The 20,624-nt window shown below is 35.1% G+C and overlaps 3 protein-coding genes across 8 annotated transcripts; 2 read left to right on the top strand and 1 right to left on the bottom strand.

The window, feature by feature from the left end:
* The first annotated feature begins 1,543 nt into the window (after positions 1–1,543).
* LOC106878335 (uncharacterized) lies at positions 1,544–19,911 on the top strand. 5 transcript variants are annotated; one of them, XM_052977731.2, is made up of 3 exons: positions 9,419–9,548; positions 13,775–13,855; positions 16,059–19,911. In XM_052977731.2, exon 3 carries the CDS (start codon positions 16,396–16,398, stop codon positions 17,623–17,625), a length of 1,230 nt encoding a protein of 409 aa, XP_052833691.2. In that variant the 5' UTR covers positions 9,419–9,548; positions 13,775–13,855; positions 16,059–16,395; the 3' UTR covers positions 17,626–19,911. The 5 variants fall into 5 exon arrangements, with proteins under 5 accessions (XP_089200339.1, XP_089200340.1, XP_052833691.2 ...); XM_089344216.1 differs by having other exon boundaries at positions 13,775–13,969; XM_089344213.1 differs by lacking the exons at positions 9,419–9,548; positions 13,775–13,855 and adding an exon at positions 1,544–1,662.
* On the top strand, positions 1,662–4,537 carry LOC106878337 (uncharacterized). Its single transcript, XM_014927531.3, has one exon. The coding sequence runs from the start codon at positions 1,935–1,937 to the stop codon at positions 2,838–2,840; it is 906 nt and encodes a 301-aa protein (XP_014783017.1). The 5' UTR covers positions 1,662–1,934; the 3' UTR covers positions 2,841–4,537.
* Positions 5,784–9,465, bottom strand: LOC106878339 (uncharacterized). 2 transcript variants are annotated; one of them, XM_014927534.3, is made up of 2 exons: positions 9,301–9,465; positions 5,784–8,822 (listed from the first exon to the last, which is right to left on the bottom strand). In XM_014927534.3, the coding sequence occupies exon 2, from the start codon at positions 8,617–8,619 to the stop codon at positions 7,420–7,422; it is 1,200 nt and encodes a 399-aa protein (XP_014783020.2). In that variant the 5' UTR covers positions 8,620–8,822; positions 9,301–9,465; the 3' UTR covers positions 5,784–7,419. The 2 variants fall into 2 exon arrangements, with proteins under 2 accessions (XP_014783020.2, XP_052833606.1); XM_052977646.2 differs by lacking the exon at positions 9,301–9,465 and adding an exon at positions 9,074–9,208.
* Positions 19,912–20,624: the final 713 nt, after the last annotated feature.

Genomic DNA, 20,624 nt, shown 5'->3' with positions numbered 1-20,624 from the left:
TGTAAAAATTTTTACGAGTTTTCGTGAGGCGGTGAGCTGGTAGAATCGCTAGAACGTCGGAGAAAATGCTTTGTGGTATTTGTTCTGCCTCTACGTTCTGAGATCCAGTCCCGCTGAGATCAATTCAATCTTTCATCATCTTAGGATCGATAAAACTAAAATATCTGTTGAGCACTCGGTGATGTAATTGACAAACCTGCTTCCCTTTAAATGACTGACCAGTTGTTGAATTGTCAGCACGTCAGACAAAATACTTAGCAGTATTTCCGCTGGCTCTTTGCGTTCTGAATTACGCCGAGGTTGACTTTGCTTTTCATGCTTTCGGAGTCAATAAAATTAGATAAGAACCTGTTGAGCACCAAGGTCAATGTTATCGACTAACCTCCTCTAACATTACTAGCCTTGTGTCACAATTTGAAACATTATTATTATCCTAATGGAATTAAATAGCAAGACCGTGTTGTTTAATACTAGATTAACCTGAAAAACCATTGTGAAAATTGATGAGTATTTGGGTGCTATTTCTTCTAGAAGGTTGCACGGCCACGTAAATGACTCCTCGTTGATACGTAATATTTATTTTGCAAGATGATAACTTCTCGAGTTACCAAGGATTGGATCGATCGCAAAAGTGAATTGATTTATTTGAACGTGTTTCTGAAAGTATTAAATTACATTAGCGACTTTTTGACTTACGACACCGGTGTCATTCAGGCGGGAAGTAATTGCTAAAGACACCGCCTTTTAATGTGTGTTTATAATTAGTGCAGCTAATCTAATTATATTTTCTTTGATAATTATTATCTCATTAATAGGTGAACGTTGATTTGTGTGGATAGCGTATGGCAGCTCAGTCGGTGTTCCATCATCTCCACGATCAAATGTTTTGCTTCATCACAAAATACCAATTAGTCGCCAATTAGTTGTTCACTTATTTTACAAGACAAGGAAAAGTCGATTTTTTTTTATTACCAACGAATGAGTGAATGAATAACTTTGCTGACCATTCTTCATTTTCCAATTGACTATCAGGTCTAAAGTAAGTATTTTTGTCGGCGGAGTTCTGGTTTAAGCATCTCATATAACCCCTTGTAACTTCTTTTTATTTTATGGAATTTTCAGAAATTTTTTTGCGAATTGTTTTAGATTATCACCACATCCACACGTTGTGTATTCTTGATATTTTTGTTAAACAAAACATACACACGCACACACACATTCTCTGACATCACCATCCTGTCTTTTTTCTTAACAGTTCTGTAGTAGAAGTTTTAATAATTTTTTTTACTATTTACAGTCGCCTAACCTGTACGAAAGGATTTGCCTAAAAAAAGATAGTGGTTTCTGACGGTGAGATTCGTTCAAAAGACTTAACAACAAAAAAATAATAAGGCATAGGAAAAACATGCATCTTGCATTCAAAATGAGACGTGTAATCGTAAAAATTTACTGATCTTCCACAGCAGGTTAGCAGAAGACTTCTTGATTTTACTAGGAACCTTTCCACCAATCATTTATCGAATCTTTTTTCTTCATCTTTCAGCCGACATATCTATCAACCAGACTTACGTTCCTTTAACGTCCAAAGTGAAACGGCTCTTGTTTTACAATAACATGCAATTGAGAAGAAGATCCAAACAAAAGAAAACAAGTATTCGAGTAGTAAGTAGAAAATATAGCTACATCGTATATTAAGTACACGTCTGCAGTCCATGATTATGTGAAACAAAACCTGAACCATAATAGTGACTAATTAATTAATATGGAGGACATTAATTACTTTTGACACAACTGTTTTTAACAATGGAGAACAAAAGGACAGTGATGAGAAACTTTTTATGAATATGTGAATAAAAAAAAACTTAACTAATTATAGTTAAGAGATTGTACTAACATTTCTCAACCTTTAAAGAATTCTTCGAATATTAATTAATATGGAGGACGTTAATTACTTGGACACTTCTAATACAACTGTTTTTAACAGTGGAGATACATTAACAGAGACAGACGGTGATGAAAAGCCTTTAATTAGTGAAACATTTACTAAACAGAAATCATCAAACAGCAATATTGCTAAATTTCGTTGTGAGATTTGTAGGAAAATTTTCACTTCAGAATATGAAGTTCTTACACACAAAGAGATTCACAACAAGGAAAAACCATTCCACTGTGAAGTATGTGGCAAGTCCTTTGTCTATAACAGTGACTTCACAAGACATAAAAGGATTCACACTAGTGAAAGACCCTATCTTTGTGAAATTTGTGGGAAATCCTTCACACAAAATTCTCACCTTCTGAACCATATACGTAGTCACACCGGAGAGAAACTGTTTCCTTGTGAAATATGCGGAAAATATTTGGTATCTAACAGTAGTTTAACGAAACACATGAGAATCCACACTGGAGAAAAGCCATATCATTGTGAAATCTGTGCCAAGTCCTTCTCTGATAATGCTAATCTTGTCGTCCACGTCAGAATACACACAGGAGAAAAACCGTTTCACTGTGAAATGTGTGGGAAATCATTTACTACTAATTCTAAACTTACAGTACATAAACGTTGTCACACTGGTGAGAAACAGTTCCACTGTGAGATATGCGGGAAGTCTTTTATTCAGAATTCTAAACTAACAATCCATAAACGGACCCACACTGGTGAAAAATTGTTTCACTGTGAAATCTGTTTGAAATCTTTTTCTTCTAACAGTGTCTTAACGAAACATAAGAGTTTACACTCCGGAGAAAAACGCTTTCACTGTGAAACGTGTGGCAAATATTTTGCTCAGAAATCTTTTATTATTCACAATTGTAGTCAGGTTGGGAAAAAACCCCTAACGTGATGAATTATGTGGGCATTATTTTGTTGATGACAGTAATTTTGGTTTCAAATTTTGGCACAAGGCCAGCAAGATGGAGTAAATAGATTACATCAACGCCATAATAGTAATGAAAGGAGAAGTCAGCCTCTACAGAATTTGAACTCAGAACATAAAGTCAGAGCAAACACTATACTTTCATATATATTGGTTTGTGAGAGAGAATAGGTTGATTACATCAACCCCAGTGCTTGTCTGATCGACCCCAGAAAAGATGAAAAGCAAAGTCAACCTCAGTGGAAATTGAACTCAGAAGGTAAAGACAGTTTTATTGTGAAATGTGCAGTAAATCTTTTATTTAGAATTCTAAACTAACAAGCCATAAATGGACCCACACTGGTGAAAAACTGTTTGACTATGAAATCTGTTTGAAATCATTTTCTCCTCACAGTGTCTTAAAACATAAAAGTTTACACTCTGGAGAAAAACACTTCCACTGTGAAATGCGTGGTGAATATTTTGCTTAGAAATCTTTTGTTATCTACAGTTTTCTGGTGCACCAGTCCTCAATCAAACCGTCCACCCCATGCCAGCATGGAAAGCAGACGTTAAACAATGATGATCTGAGAGAAAGATCTATTTGCCCTTAATATATTACAGACATGAAGGCACACGGCTCAATGGTTAGAAGGAGAGATGTGAAACTTGGGGAAGATTATTTTCTCTCATCAGAAATATTGTTAAACATAAGCAAATATATGTGGAGGAAGGAAAAGGTTATTGAAATGATTTGTTGAATATATTTGGTCTGTAACTAGAAATGAAAAGAAGAGGAAGTCTTAAGAATTAATGTGTTGAAACTGGAAGTGGGTATTTGGGAGTTGACTGTAATAGAAGCATATCTCAATTTATACCTTTTCTTCACATCGTTTTGAACCCTTTAACATTTAAACCGGCCATATCTGACCCAAATATTCCAACTGTTTTATGTTCAAGCTGGCTAGATGTGGCCTCTCACACTAACCCTACAATACATTCTAAAAATTGGGAGTTACTCAAAATCTCAAAGCTATCACATAATGCATGATTAATTCAAAGCAATGTGAATAAATAAGCATTACATTGGCTCAGTGGTTCGAGTGCTGGGCTCACAATCATGAGGCAGTGAGTTCAATTCGCAGACCAGGCTGTGTGTTGTGTTCTTGAGCAAGGCACTTTATTTCACATCACTCCAGTTCACTCAGCTCCATTGGCCTTTCTCTTGGATAACATCAGTGGTGTGGAAAGGGAAGATTGTTATGCATGGGTAACTACTGGTCTTCCACAAACAACCTTACCTGGACTTTTGCTTCAGAGGGGAACTTACTAGGTGCAACTTCATGGCCATTCATAACCAAAAGGGGTCTTTACCCTATATACATATAATGGCATGGAGAAAGGAGGCTGGTATGCATGGTCGACTGCTGGTCTTCTATAAACAAATCTGCACCTTTGATGGGATCTTCTAGGTGCAGTTCCATGGCCCTTCATGACTGAAGGGGACCTTTTACATTTGACAGAATAATGTGAAGGACCTTAACAGAAAGAAAACCTCGGCTTCAGTCGGTTTGTCTGACCCTAACCAATACCGAAATACAAAAACCAAATAAAATACCTGTGAAAATACGTACAAATCATTTATTATCACAGATGTAAACTAATAAATTCTTTTTTTAATATTTTCTTCATTTTATGTTGTTTTTTTTTTTTTTAATTAAGTCTCATATCTTGAAACCAGTTACAAAAATGTTGAGGTATGCCTGTATTTGAAAACAAAGGGATTAATCCCCTAATATAATAATAAGCGTGTTTTTATATATTTGTATATATATTCTTTTACTTGTTTCAGTCATTTGACTACAGCCATGCTGGAGCACCGCTTTTAGTTGAGCAAATCGACCCCCAGGACTTATTCTTTGTAAGCTTAGTACTTATTCTGTCGGTCTCTTTTGCTGAACTGCTAAGTTACGGGGATGTATACACACCAGTATCGGTTGTCAAGCGATGTTGGGAAACAAACACACACACATATATATATGTATGTGTGTGTGTGTGTATATATATATCATCATCGTTTAACGTCTGCTTTCCATGCTAGCATGGGTTGGACGATTTGACTGAGGACTGGTGAAACCGGATGGCTACACCAGGCTCCAATCTGATCTGGTAGAGTTTCTACAGCTGGATGCCCTTCCTAATGCCAACCACTCAGAGAGTGTAGTGGGTGCTTTTACGTGCCACCAGCACGGAGGCCAGTCAGGCGGTACTGGCAACAGCCACGCTCGAAATGGTGTATTTTACGTGCCACCTGCACAGGAGCCAGTCCAGCGGCACTAGCAACGATCGCGCTCAAATGTCTTTACACGTGCCAGGAAGACGATGTTGGGCACAGGTGCCATATATATATATATATATATATATATATTTAGAGAGAGAGAGAGAGAGAGAGATGCAAGGGGAAATCAAAAATTATTCATACTTTCACCAAAATTTTCTTTAAACGCGGTACACTTAGGGTTACATAATCGAGGTTGTACCTTTATTACTCCAGTTTTCATGTGTTACAGAGTCAAAATGGCTGCTCCTGTGGCAGTATACACCAAGGAAGAACAGGGATCAACAGTCTGATTTCTCCGTCTAAAGGTGTGTTCGAGGATGAAATTCATTAGTGGATTGAAAACTTCAAAAAACTGCCAGACAAGTGTGAAGCACAAAGAGAAAGCTTGATGCCCATCAATATTCACCATTGTCATTATCATTTAACATGCAAAGTTATCCTCCTGTTTATCTCTCATTCACTTGCATGATAAACTTTAATGTTTAGTATTTATATAAAATAATGGAAAATTTGTGAATTCTATAGTTTATTATTTGGGTAAACCTATGATGTGGTTAGAGGTTCTACATGTAAAAATGACACGAAAATAATTTAAGAATAAACCAGCTTTATTTAGGTTTCATGATGTCTTCAGAGAGAAATGATGTAAAAAGTAAAGATTATAGGCCACACAGTCAAGACGATAAATGTTTAAGAAGACAGAGGGACAGACAAGCACTGATAAACAGACAGATGGATACAGGAGAAGGACAACACAAGTGACATGATGTTGGATAATTTGAAGGAACAGGTGGAGGGGCAGGCATGATGGAATACATACAAGCATAGTGAATAAATGGTTTTTATTAGAAACTAGAATCACCTGTCATTTATTGATGTAAATTCTATTTTACATCATCCAAGGGATCATAGGATCTGTGTAATTCATCATTTAGATTTCATGTTGTCTTGAGAGAGAAATGATGTGAAAACTGAAAATTACAGGCCACACAGTCAAGACGATATATGATTGCTTTGCCTATGTAATGTAAAAGGTGATTAAACGGCTGGAATAAGGAAAAGCGTTTAGCTTTAAGAGATTATTTCAAAATGGGGAAACAAAATGAGATTGCTTATTAGGTAAAGTTGAGGGTATCGCTTCAGCAAATAAAAAACGGTCTTGAGAGGTTTATTGTTGTGTGAGGTAATGAACTTGGACAATAATACAGTTACACTTCCAAGTGAATAGCTAAATGGAGAGCTAACTCACTTTTGTTAGAGAATAAATTCCCACAGATATGCAAATGCTGTGACTTTTCTCCTGTCTGAATACATTTGTGAGTACGAAAAATGTTTGTTTGAAAAGATGATATACCATAGAGGTCACAGTGATATGCTTTTTCTCCCACATAAACGCATATATGAGTAGCATTATATTTTCTTCCCTTTCTGAATACATTGACGATTATATAATTTCTTATAGAATAAACACAAACACTGTGTATCTTGTTTAATAACACGTGGGGCATGCACTGCCCATGTAAAAGGTGATTAAACGACTGGCATCAAGAAAAGCATTTAGCTACAAAATATTATATTAAAAAGCAAAACAAAATGAGATTAGGTAGGGTTTAAGGTAGATATTGCTTCAGTGAAGAAAACATGGTCTTATTGTTGTGTGAGGTAATAAATTTGGACAATACAGTTACACTTCTGCGAGAATAGGTAGAGGGGGAGATAAATCACATTGGGTAGAGAATAAATTCCCTCATATCCAAATGCTGTGACTTTTCTCCTGTCTCAATACAATTGAGTATGTAAAACGTTTGTGTCACAGTGATATGGTTCTTCTACAGTATGCATGCATATATGTGTAGCTAAATTAAACCTTTGAGCGAATAATTTACCACAGATATCACAAATGTATTATTTTCTTGTATGAATATGTTTATGATTATCTAAGGTGTTTAAATTAGAGAATCATTTACCGCTGATATTACATTAGCATGGCCTCTTTCATCTATGATATGTTTGTATCTACTTACAGCACAAGCTGTAGAGAATCATTTACTACAGATATCACAGCTATATGGACATTCTCCTGTGTGAATACATCTGTGTTTAGAAAAATCATTAAATTGAAAGAATGATCTACCAAATATCACAGTCATATGATTTCTCTGTATGAATGCATTTAGATTTAATTAAATGAGTATTTTCAGAAAAATATTTACCACAGTGATATGGTTAATCACCTGTATGAGTACGTTTATGTTTAGTTAAGTGAGCAGATTGAGAGAATGATTTACCACAGATATCACAGTGATGTGGCTTCTCTCCTGTATGAATACGTTTGTGTTGAGTTAAGTCATATGTACCAGGGAAAGATTTACCACAGATATCACAGTGATATGGTTTTTCTCCTGTATGAGTACGTTTATGCTTAGTTAAGTGACCAGATTCAGAGAATGATTTACCACAGATGTCACAGTGATGTGGCTTCTCTCCTGCATGAATGCGTTTATGATGAATGAGTCCATCATTTCTAGAGAATGATTTATCACAGATGTCACACTTATATGGTTTTTCTCCTGTATGAATACGGATGTGTCTGGTTAAGTTGCGAGTATCAGTGAATGATTTACCACAGATATCACAGTTACAAAGATTCTCTCCTGGATGAATACATCTGTGTGTAGTTAAAATACTATTTCTAGAGAATGATTTACCACAGATATTACAGTGGTATGGTCTTTCTCCTGTATGAGTACGTTTGTGTTTAGTTAAGTTTTCAGATTCATAGAATGATTTACCACAGACATCACAGTGATACGGCTTCTCTCCGGTATGAATACGTTTGTGTTTAATTAAGTGTCCAGATACAGAGAATGATTTACCACAGACATCACAGTAATATGGCTTCTCTCCGGTATGAATACGTATATGTCTGGTGAGATCACTATTTCTGGAGAATGATTTACCACAAATGTCACAGTGATATGGTTTCTCTCCTGTATGAATAAAGACATGTCTGGTTAAGTTGCTAGTATCAGCGAATGATTTACCACAGGTATCACACTGATATGGCTGCTCTTTTGTATGAATGCATTTATGTTTAATGAGACCATCCTTTCTGGAGAACGATTCAGCACAAAAGTCACAGGGATATGGTTTTTCCCCTGTATGAATGCGTTTGTGAATATGTAAAGCAGTTGAGTGTGAGAATGATTTATCACAGATATCACACTTATATGGTTTTTCTCCTGTATGAATACGGATGTGTCTGGTTAACTTGTGATTAGCAGTGAATGATTTACCACAGATGTGACAGGGATATATTTTCTCACCTCTCTGAATGCATTTGTGTTTGATGAGGTTACTTTCCAGAGAAAATGATTTTTGACAAATACCACAATGGTATGAGGATTTTTCAGTCTCGCTTTCCATCTCTTCAACAAAATAATAAATCAATCCTTTAAGTCTGTAACATTATCCGTTGCTTCAATAGTTTTCTTCTCTCAGAACAATATGTTTATTTTCCTTTTTCACTTTTCATTAATTATTTCTTTCAACTGTTTTACAACTATTTTCCCATCAATTCTGACTTTCATCAATATCTGAAGATGCCACAAACATATTTGTCTGATATTCTGAAATAAACAGAGAAACAACAGTATGAGATATAGAGGAATCATTTTAATAGCAGAGATATTTACCTGAACAACTGATCTTTACTTTTCAATTTGTTATTATAATTACATCACACACCATAGTGTAAAGCCTGCATCATATATATATACATATATCTGGTGGTCAAACTGATCGAACTAGAGCAACATTAAATAAAGTGTCTTGCTCAAGAACACAACACGCAGCCCGGTTCAGGAATCAAACTCATTACCTCAGGATTGCAAGCCGGATGCTCTAACCACTGTACCACTTTGAGTTTCTATTTAATGTTGTCTTTTCATATTTTCAAGTCATTTAAACACATAAACACACTATACGATCATGTAAACAGTATGCGTGCGCTCAACGACCGGAAGTTGTGGTGGACTAGTATCGAAAGATCGCCAAAAAGGTGGTGCCAAAATTTGAAACCAATATTAGGAACAAATTGCGACTCACCTCTCAGTATCGACTCCAACTGGACAGAATCAAATGCGACCTACGATAGATTCCCTTTCTAGCTCGTACCTCTACACTCGCCCCTCCAATGCCACTGCTGGAGGCCAAAGTGGTCCACGCTGGTCATACTTTCGCCAACATCACTTCACTCACTCTTCCTCTTCCGCTAGGGCCCCTTACGCACTAACGTCGCTGAACTGTTGCGCCCGATACACTTCCTCTCCACAGTTCTATTATACAATGATTCGGTAAGTTTTTACTTTCACACTCCTGAGTAAAAGACTTGTATTTCTCCATAAATTTATAATTTCTGTTTCGCATCCCCTCTAATCTTTGTCTTCAGCAAATAACCTCTTCGTGGAAAGAACATTTCATTTGTGAAAGGTAAAAACCGGGCACCGAAAAACGAAACGAAACGAAACACATCAAAAAAAAAAAAACCGGAAATGCCACGTGTGTAAAGCCTTCAAATTATCCGTGTTCGTTAAGTTATCTCCCGCTAATCGGAACGCCCTTTTTGTTATCCCTGTTTTGTTTGCCCTTCTTCATTCGCTTATATCATTGAATTCGTGTAATATTCAGGATTGTAAGCTAATTTTAAAACGGAAAAAAAAATAATGGATTTTTCTGTACATAACCTAACTTTCACAAAAATCGCACTCACCCCTGCCATCCTAGTAAAGGATAATGTTCATTCCAAAATAAATGGGCAGACCCTAGAGGTCCTTTCTTTTGGTTTAAAAACTGCACCAAGTACCGCTACTACAATGGCTTCATTTTAAGCACTTCATTTTAGCTAGAAAATATTTTTGAAATTTATATTTATGCATTTGTTTTGCAAAATTCGTGATGTGAATACGTGTGTTGAAACATATTGTTTATGGTCACAGACGAATAAACCAAAAATACAAATAAAAGCTAAAGTGTAGATCGAATAAATAGTATTTAATTGGTGGGAAAGAAACGACGACCCTGTCGTATAACAATATTTGGATCTTGTTCAAAACGGGGGCACCAGTATTTTCTTAACGAAACACTGAAACTTGGGACGCTGTTAGAATGTGTCATATAAAACATCTTTTTCTTTTAGTCTTCTTAACAAAAAAACGTACGTCGCAAGTTATTTCATGTTAAAGTTGTCGTATTTCTGTAATTTCAACCAATGACTGACGTCCATTCAGCCGTAAAAATTAAGTGCTGAAAACTGGTGCCCCCGTTTTGAACAAGATCCCAATATTTTGCAAATGTTTTCATAAATGACTTCATTTATGCTGACCTAGATAATAATAATTACATCGAAAAATATCTTAGCAATGAGAACCCAAGTTCGAAATTTCCCCAAGACACTGGATGAAGGCTGGAGGGTCTATCAGCCGAAACGTGACCATCCTGCCTTTTATTCAGATACAGAATATTGAAGATCACATCTCTTCTCTTTTGAAATCTGTATAATGTGATTTTAGAAAGATTTGGTTGCTATTCCCAGCAAATCAAGTGGCCATGTAAAGCCCTCCCTGTTGGCTGTATTGAATGTAGTTGATCGAATTAGAATCAGAGATTGAACCTCTAATGTTTAGTATTTAAATAAAATAATGCAAAATCTGTGAATTCAATGGTTTATTGATTGGATAAACAAGACATGATTAAATGTAAAAATGACAGAAAAATAGTAGTAGTTATATGTAGAATAGCATTATATTTTCTTTCCTTTGTGAATACATTGATGATTATATAAGTTATCATAGAATGAACATTGACAAACACTATGTATGTTGGTTTTACAAAACATGTATGGCATGCCTTGCCTATGTAATGTAAAAGGTGATTAAATAGGTGGCATGGGGAAAAGCATTTAGCTTTAAAAGATTATTTCAAAATGAGATGAGTGATTAGGTAAAGTCAAGAGTAAATAATGCTTCAGTAAATAAAAAAAAAAGGTCTTGAGAGGCCCATGGTTGCATGAGGTAATGAATTGGTACAATAACACAGTTACACTTTGTATGTGAACAGCTAAATTACCAGATATCACAATGCTATGACTTTTCTCTTGTCCAAATACATTTGAGTGTATGTAAAATGTTTGTTTGACAATAGATGTCACTAATATGGCTTCTCTATGAATGCATTTACGTTTATGTTTTATGATTTACTACAAATGTGACAGTGATATGGCTTCTCTCCTGTAAGAGAATATTTATGTCTTAAGTTACTACTTCAGGAGAATGGTTTACCACAGATATCACACTGACATGGGGTTTTTTTTTTCCTGTATGGATATGTTCGTGTTGATGTAAGTGACCAAAAGTAGAGAATGATTAACCACATATATCAGTTACATGGTTTCTCACCTGTATGAATACATTTATGTCTAGTGAGACCATCAGTTCTAGAGAATGATTTACAGCAGATATCAGTGATGTAGCTTCTCCCCTCGATGAATACTTTTATGTGCAGTGAAACCACCAATTCTAGAGAATGATTTACCACAGATATCACACTGATATGGTTTTTCTCCCGTATGAGTATGTTTGTGTTGATTTAAGTGACCAGATTCAGAAAATGGTTTACCACAGATATCGCATTGATATGGCTTCTCTCCTGTATGAATATGTTTATGTGTAATGAAACCATTTTTTCTAGTGAATGATTTACCGCATATATCACAGTGATATGGCTTTTCTCCTGTATGAACACATGTATGTCTAGTAAGACTACTATTTGTAGACAATGATTTACCACCGATATTGTTTTTCACCTATATGAGTACGTTTGTGTTTATTTAAGTGACCAGATTCAGAAAATGATCCCATGACACCGTTGTGGCATTAATTGTTTTCACCTCAATAGACGTCAGTGATTGGTTGAAATTACCGAAATACGACAATTTTTTTACATAAAATAACTTCGAATACAAAATTTTTTTATCTGTTCTATACCACAAAATATACAAACATTCGAAGTTTGAAAGTGTTTCGGTGCCAAAAACACTGCAAAAAAAAATGTTGCCCGTCAAACCCCAAAGATCCGGCGATCCTTCGTTTTGAGTAACATAACTGTCACTTCTAAACCACTGCCTATTTGGCGTTTCTTATTTTTGCTTCTGCCTTTCTGTTAGAAACGTTTATCTGGGAATTTACCTGAAGTGGAAAAAAATCATATGCAACAGAAAAGCGTCCTTAATAACATTTTTGTGTACCAGACCTTTAGCTATTATTTTTAGCATAACGAGTTTTCTGGAGAGAGCTTTAGTTGCCTTTTTGCCGGTTTGTTGCTTCAGTACGGATGCACAAACGCACAAAACGGAGAAAAACAAATATGGACGACTTGTTCCGAAACACCCTGAGTGGGGGAACAGTTCTCAAAAATAACCTCCAATTGTTTTCCCAAAAATTCCCTATGTCCTTGGAATCTACATAGTCCGAGGCATATTTGTAGAGAATTTCATTAAAAAATCCAATTCCATTAAAAATCCAAGTTAAGACGAATTGAAATGGACTCTGGTGAATTTTCTGAAATTCCCCACCCCAAAGCTTCCTAAAACACTTTTCCCCAAAATTTTTTTCTATTCGGAATTTACATGATATAACACATATTCGTAGAAAATTTCATTAAAAAATATCCATTTTTCTGAAAGTTATGATCATCCAAAGTCGTGGGAGCAGAAATCTGTAGTTATGCCAAAATTTTGCTTTTGGATGCAAGAAACAGCTTGGACCTTTTCCTTGAAGTTTTACACAACCGTTCAACCTACAAAAGTTAATGTGTGATAAACAAAATAGGAATTTTTAAAGAAGTATCTTTTAACATCCAATGGCCACTAAAAGAAAATAGAAATCAAAAGGGTCTATAGATTTTAAAAAATGGTTGAGAACCTCTTGACTAAACCCTTGACGCAGGTGCCCCAGCATGGTCGCAGTCCAATGACTGAAACAAGTAAAAGTAAATCGGTGTTTATTTTAAAATGTCATTAAGAAATTCTACTTAATAGAGCGAATTAAGATTTTTGACAACAGAAATTTAAAAAAACCAACTCGGAAGTACGAAAGCAGCTGAAATGTACCTACTTCTTGTTGATATGATGCTAGGTTAATTTCATAAATATATTATCTCGAAAAGTGTTACTTCATATATAAAATAAACAGTGTTAAATGTACAGGGAAATTGAAAATTTTACTTAAAATACACAGCTGTTGCGATTCTGTACATTTCTATGTTTGCAATATCTGTCGGAATGTAGAATTGTAGGAACACCTGCAATTGTTATGAAACTGAAGAGGTTTCTGAAGAAGAATGAGTTATCTGTCTGCCTATAGATGAGTTCGAAGAGTAAATTAAAAGCAACTCTTATTTTGAATATATGTTCATAAAAGGAATTCTGCAAATAATAACACCCGGTGACAATCTCCGAATGTTTAGTACGTTTCGCTTTTCCCTCTTCCGAGTCAGTTTTTACATTTCACTTGTCAAATTTCAGTTCCACGAAGATGTTATTTACTCAAGACAAAGGTTAAAAGAAATAAGGAAGTAGAAATTAGAAATTTATGGAGAAATACAAGTAAGTCTTTGATTCAGCATTGTGGAAGTAATAACTTGATAGATCCATTGTCTAATAATAATTAGAATTAGATATATGCACTTCTCTGTAGTAAAAAGATGAACGGATTACGATGTAAGTAATTATGGAAAATTGTATATTTATTAAGAGTTGGGGAAATAGAATTGCTTCAGTATTAAATGGTTCAGACACCATCTTTATGAAAAACACTATGAATGTTAGTTGTAATGTATTTATTGAGAGAAACATTTAACAGTTTTTAAGAAATAGATATACTTTGAGAAAACAATATTAGTCAAAGACCAATATTGTTTGTTTGTTTTTTTTTTTATCCCAGCAAATATTGAATACAAACTCCAGACAATAATTCATCGGTCATATTTTTCTGAACCTGATTTATAACAAGTGTTCGTTTTCTATCTGGTGGGGCCATACGGAGTGTTTAAACCAAAATTATGCCATCTTTTCTACGTTAATATGTTTGTTTTCGTTTGATCGACCAGGCTTGACCTGGTCCTAAACAGCAACCACTCTCATAGGGAGCCCTTAAGTGGTCAGTCGTCATGCTAGAAATAGTAACCAAGTTTCATTCTAATTATATCTTTGTGTTTCGAAAATTGAGGGCAACGTAGGATAATGTAGTCCTAGATATAAACTGCCATAAGGAAGACTGGGATGGTCATGTTGCTTATTGCCAGGTCAGACTTGATTCAAAATTAAATGACATGCCAAATTGATAGATCTAATCAGTCAAGGCTGCCCAGGGTTAAACCTCCTCCTCATCATCATTATCATTTAACATGTGTTCCATGCTGGTATAGGCTGGATGGTTCAGCGAGATATGACAGGTCTAAGGACTGCATTGTGCTACAGTGTTTGCTGTGACATGATTTCTAACGCTGGATGCCCTTCCTAACACCAAACATTTTACAGTGGGCATTCCTCCAGATGTGTACTCCCCACCGACTTTGTTGCCCCATAATTTCCAGGAAAATGGATATTTTTAAATAAAATTTTCGATAAATATGCTTCAGATGATGTAGATCCTCATTAAATCAGAATTTGCTGTGAAAAATGTTTCCAAGGGTGGAGAGTTTCGGAAAAATGTACACAAGACGGCTTTCTTTACACGTAACATTCAGAAAAATGGGTAATTTTTAGTGAAATTTTCTATGAATACTTTCAAGAGTGTGTAAATTACAATTATATCAGAATTTAATATAGAAAATTAATTTGGTGGACTCATATATATACATACTGACACACGTCACATATATCTAGAAAGTGAAACTTGAAATTTTGAAAAGATCTGTGATGCATGCCAGTATGTGTGCATGATCACTATTTTACTTTTCACATCAGATGCTGATATAATTGTCATTTGCACACTCTGCATGTAAAGTAATTTCGTGTGAAGTTTTCAAAACAACTCACTTCACCCTTGGAAAAATTTATTCAGCATATATTCCAATATAACGAGAATCTACATCATCTGAAGCATATTTGAAGAAAATTTCATTTTAAAATATTCATTTTTCTAGAAGTTGTGAGGAAACAAAGTCAGTGGGGTACACATCTGTAGGAATGCCTTACAGGGAGCAATTTCATAGCACCTTCTATTCTAGTGGAGTTAAGTTTGTAGTTCACAACACTAAGATCTCCTTTTGACTGTATTGGGCTACAGCAGAGGATGGTAGTTTAATGCTAGTTTTTAAAATACGAAAGAAGAGGCCAGAAAAGGTTTTTTGCTGTAGAGGAGCTAAACGGCTACTTACATTGGAGAAGAGTAGATGCAAGGAACTGCGGTGGAACTGGAAAGCGAGATGAAATAATAGTAATGAAGTAGAAGTGACCCCTTTGATTCCAATTTTGTATGAGTGGACCCTCATAGCCATTCAATGTTTAAAAAATTCTATTATATTTTTAGAATTAAATATTAGTAATTATATGAAAAAAAAAATGCAAATATTTTGTGTATTGTAACCAGTTTATTGCACATAAATTTTAACAACAGAATCTTATATGGACCCTGGTTGAGAACCACTAATATACATAATGTTACACAATCTGAAGATGCTGCTGTGGCAGATTTCACACAATTTTAACAACAAATTAATAATGAAATTTAATTGTTCATTCACAGGTTTATCAGTATTAAAATGTGTCATCCTCTATGTCTTATACTGTTTCTTTATTCTTTCAGATTTCCAGGTGACATTGGCATAAAAAAAACCATTTACATCAGACACTGTGTCAATATTCATCATGTTTTAAAGACCAAAGGAAGATGTCATATGAAATATAGAAGATAAATATAATCCTAATATTTAATATTTCCTTTAAACTAAGATGAATATTAACACTTCTTGACTTCAGTGCCTGGGATGTGTTCAAGAAGGTTTTTTGCATATTAATTAAATTCAGGAAATTTATAAAGGTATTTGCATCGTCTTCAAATATTGACAGCAATCATTGTTGATGGGGATATAGCAAGAGAATTGTTTCTATTGAGTAAACGATACAAAGTAAAGAGGTAAAAAATGGAGGCAGGACTGATTTTATGTGAAGATATGTTGAAAGAGATTGGAAAATCATCCAACCAGTGTGATGTATGTAATAAGACATTTTCTCAAAAAGGTAACCTTGTTAAACATCGACGTATTCACACAGGAGAGAGACCATATCACTGTGATGTCTGCAGTAAGTCATTCTCTGGCAGTAGTGACTTAAGTAAGCACAAACATGTTCATACAGGAGAGAAGCCATATCACTGTGATACTTGTGGTAAATCATACTCTCAGAAAGGTAACCTAACCACGCATAAGCGCATTCATACAGGAGAGAGACCATACTGTTGTGATGTCTGTGGGAAATCTTTCACTCAGAGTGGGAAGTTAGCTACTCACAAATTCAGTCATACAGGAGAGAAGCCATATCACTGTGATATGTGTGGTAAATCGTTTGCTCAAATAAACAGCTTAACTAAGCATAAATATATTCATACAGGACAGAAGCCATATCATTGTGATATTTGTGGTAAGACATTTTCCCGAAATGATGAAGTAACTATTCATAAACGTGTTCATACAGGCGAAAAGCCGTTTCACTGTGGTGTCTGTGGTAAAACATTCTCTGGAAGTAGTAACTTGACTAAACACAAGCGTATTCATACTGGAGAGAAACCATATCATTGTGATGTCTGTGGTAAATTTTTCTCTCAGTGTAGTGACTTAAGTACACATAAACGTATTCACACAGGGGAAAAACCATATCACTGTAATATCTGTGCAAAATCATTCTCTGGAAGTAGTAATCTAAGCAGACACATACGTATTCATACAGGAGAGAGGCCATATCATTGTGATATTTGTGATAAATCTTTCTCTGAAAATGGAGCTTTAACTAAACACAAGCGTATTCATATAGGAGAAAAACCATATAGATGTGATATCTGCGATAAATCATTCTCTCGTAGTAGTGACTTAACGAAACACAAGCGTATCCATACAGGAGACAAACCATATCACTGTGATGTTTGTGATAAATCTTTCTCTGAGAATGGAGCATTAACCAAACACAAACGTATTCATATAGGAGAAAAACCATACAGTTGTGATATCTGTGGTAAATCTTTCTCTCAAAGTAGTAACCTATCCATACACAAATACATTCATACAGGAGAAAAACCATATCACTGTGATATCTGTGATAAATCCTTTTCTCAGAAGCGTAACTTAGCTACACATGTACGTATTCATACAGAAGAGTAACTGCATCAAAATGAAAATTCATTACATAACAACAAACCCTTGAAAACCATTTTCTCTGAAAAATTGGCATTTAGCATTTTGGACTTTACTCTTGTCGGTAACACTACTCATCATGGTTCCTTTTTTTGTGGTCATTTGCCTATCCTGACACATGCAAGGATACACACAGTTTGACATAGTTCTTCATGTGAGAAAAAGTATATAACTCTAAATGTATTCACACAAAAGAATATATATGTATAGTGTGTGAGAATTAACATTCAGCACTATATAAGTCAAATTGGTGAGATAACTCACATCGGTGATATTTTCAAGAAGAGCATTCCATCAGGATCGTAATCATCAACATCTTTTTAATGTCAACTTGTCCATGCTTGCATGTGTCAGGTGAGAGTATGTCGAGGCAGAGATTTCTCTTGCCAATACTCATTTCGTTTGCAAACTAATAATCTTCCAATCAATTCAATGCCAAACTGCCTGGACCTGTTTATGTGGAGAACTGGAATCAAACAACACTATATGAATTAGCCTTTTGTTGACAAAAATTGCATCATATGCCAAGACATATGAAGAAACGCAGACATGCTTTCATGATAGGACTGCTGTTAGTGAAGCCGTCTATGATAATAAACATGAAATTGTGATTTCTTATTTCTTTATTGCCCACAAGGGGCTAAACATAGAGGGGACAAACAAGGACAAACAAACGGATTAAGTCGATTATAATGACCCCAGTGCGTAACTGGTACTTATTTAATCGACCCCAAAAGGATGAAAGGCTAAGTCGACCTCAGCGGAATTTGAACTCAGAACGGAGCGGCAGACGAAATACCTTTAAGCATTTCGCCCGGCGGGGTAACGTTTCTACCAGCTCGCTGCCTTTATTGTGTCTTTCTGTCTGTCTGGGACCCCTGTAACTCAGTCTACATTTGCACTACATAGACATATTATACTTTTTTGAAAGCAGGATTGCAAATCTGCCCTTCATTTGGTTCTTGAACATCCAGCATTTAGATCAGGTGTGGACGAGGATTTGTTATATATTAACAGTTGGAAATTCAAATTTTAAAAGAACTCAAAAAATTTGTGAACTTACAAGGTTTTTCATTTAAAGTAATACCATATTGGTAGGGTACCAATAAATACTTTATTTATTATCATTGCAGTTTTGGGCTGCAGGCACAATTAGCCCTCTGTGGGAGTTAGCTTAAAAGTCTGCACAAAGTGTGGCTTATAAAAGGTGACAGAACCTATGTTAAGTTGAGGAAAATACAATCTCATTCATACACATATATATATATGATGGGCTTCTTTCAGTTTTTGTCTACGCCATTTTGAGCATGGCCGTTGCCAGTACCGCCTGACTGGCCTTCGTGCCGCAGAGTGGTTAGCGTTAGGAAGGGCATCCAGCTGTAGAAACTCTGCCAGATCAGATTGGAAAGCATACGTTAAACGATGATGGTGATGATATATATATATATATAGAGAGAGAGAGAGAGAGAAAGAGAGATATGATGGATGTATGTATGTATATATATATATATATATATATATATATTGTTTGTTTCAGTCATTTGACTGCAGTCGTGTTGGGGTACCACCTTAAAGGGTTTTAGTCAAACAAATTGACCTCAGGACTCGTTTTTTAAAGCCTGGTACTTATTCTAGCAGTCTCTTTGCTGAACTGTTAAGTTGTGAGGACAAAAAAAAAAAAAACCAACAATGGTTGGGAGATAAACAAAAAGACACACAGATATATACATTTATACGATGGGCTTCTTCCAGTTCCCATCTCCCAAATCCACTCACATGGCTTTGGCTGGCCTGAGACTATAGCAGAAGACACTTGCCTTTGGTGCCACACAGTGGGACTAAACTTGGAATCATGGGGTTGGGAAGCAAGCTTCTTATCACACAGCCATGTCTTTTGTGTATCTCATGGAAATTCATGTTTAAATTTTATGTATACATCCTTTCAGGAAAACGATTTTTATGTTATTTTATAGTTGCATAAAAATTTTTATTATTTCTGTAATAGTCTAACAGTGAACGTTAATTTGCATATGTAAATGTAACAATAAACTTAATATGAATACAAAGTGGCTGATGTCATTTGTGGAACATTCCTCATCCATATTTTAATATCCATTTATGGACATGTTTTGTTATAAAAAGCCAAATTTTCTCATCATCTGACATCTCAGCTGCAATGGCCAGAATCTTTAGTTTTAACATCATTTCAATCTAAAGACTATGAAAACTAAATAAAACTGTTTTATTCTTAAATTCTTCTTTTGTTATATTTACACGTAGAACATCTAATGAAATCATGTGTTGATCCAGTTATAAACTGTAGAATTCACAGATTTGTTTCAATTATTTTCTAAAATAATGAACAATTTAGTGAAATAACTGTTATTATTAAGCTGGGGCTTGCAACTTCAAGTAACACGAAATTTTGATTGTAGAAAGTTTTAATTTACATCACTTCACTTTTGTTACAACATTTTTGTGATGATGATGATGTTTCATGCATGGATAATGTAATAAACTTAAGGGATTGATTTATTATTTTCTTGAAGAGATGCAGAAAGAGACTGAAAAATCCATATATAATTGTGGTATCTCTCAAAAATCATTTTCTCTGGAAAGTAATTTCATTAGACACAAATGAGAAACTATATCACTGTGACAGCTGTGGTAAATCATTTTCTGAATCTAATCACTTAGCTATACACAAATGTATTCATGCAAGAGAGAAACCACATCACTGTGATATCTGTAGTAAATCATTCTCTCAAGCTAGTAACTTAACTACACACAGACGTATTCATACAGTTGAGGAACCATATCACTGTGAAATCTGTGGTAAATCATTCTCTGAATCTAGTCAATTAACTAGACACAAAACATGTTCATACAGGAGAAAAATATCAGTGTAATATCTGTGAGAAATCATTCTCTCAAATACATGCCCCACATGCTCACAGACGTATTTC

The sequence above is a fragment of the Octopus bimaculoides genome, chromosome 28, assembly GCF_046866305.1.
Source record: "Octopus bimaculoides isolate indiv1 chromosome 28, ASM4686630v1, whole genome shotgun sequence".
Classification (NCBI taxonomy): domain Eukaryota; kingdom Metazoa; phylum Mollusca; class Cephalopoda; order Octopoda; family Octopodidae; genus Octopus; species Octopus bimaculoides.
Note: the sequence above shows the minus strand (reverse complement) of the source record. Positions and strands in the feature narration are given on the sequence as shown.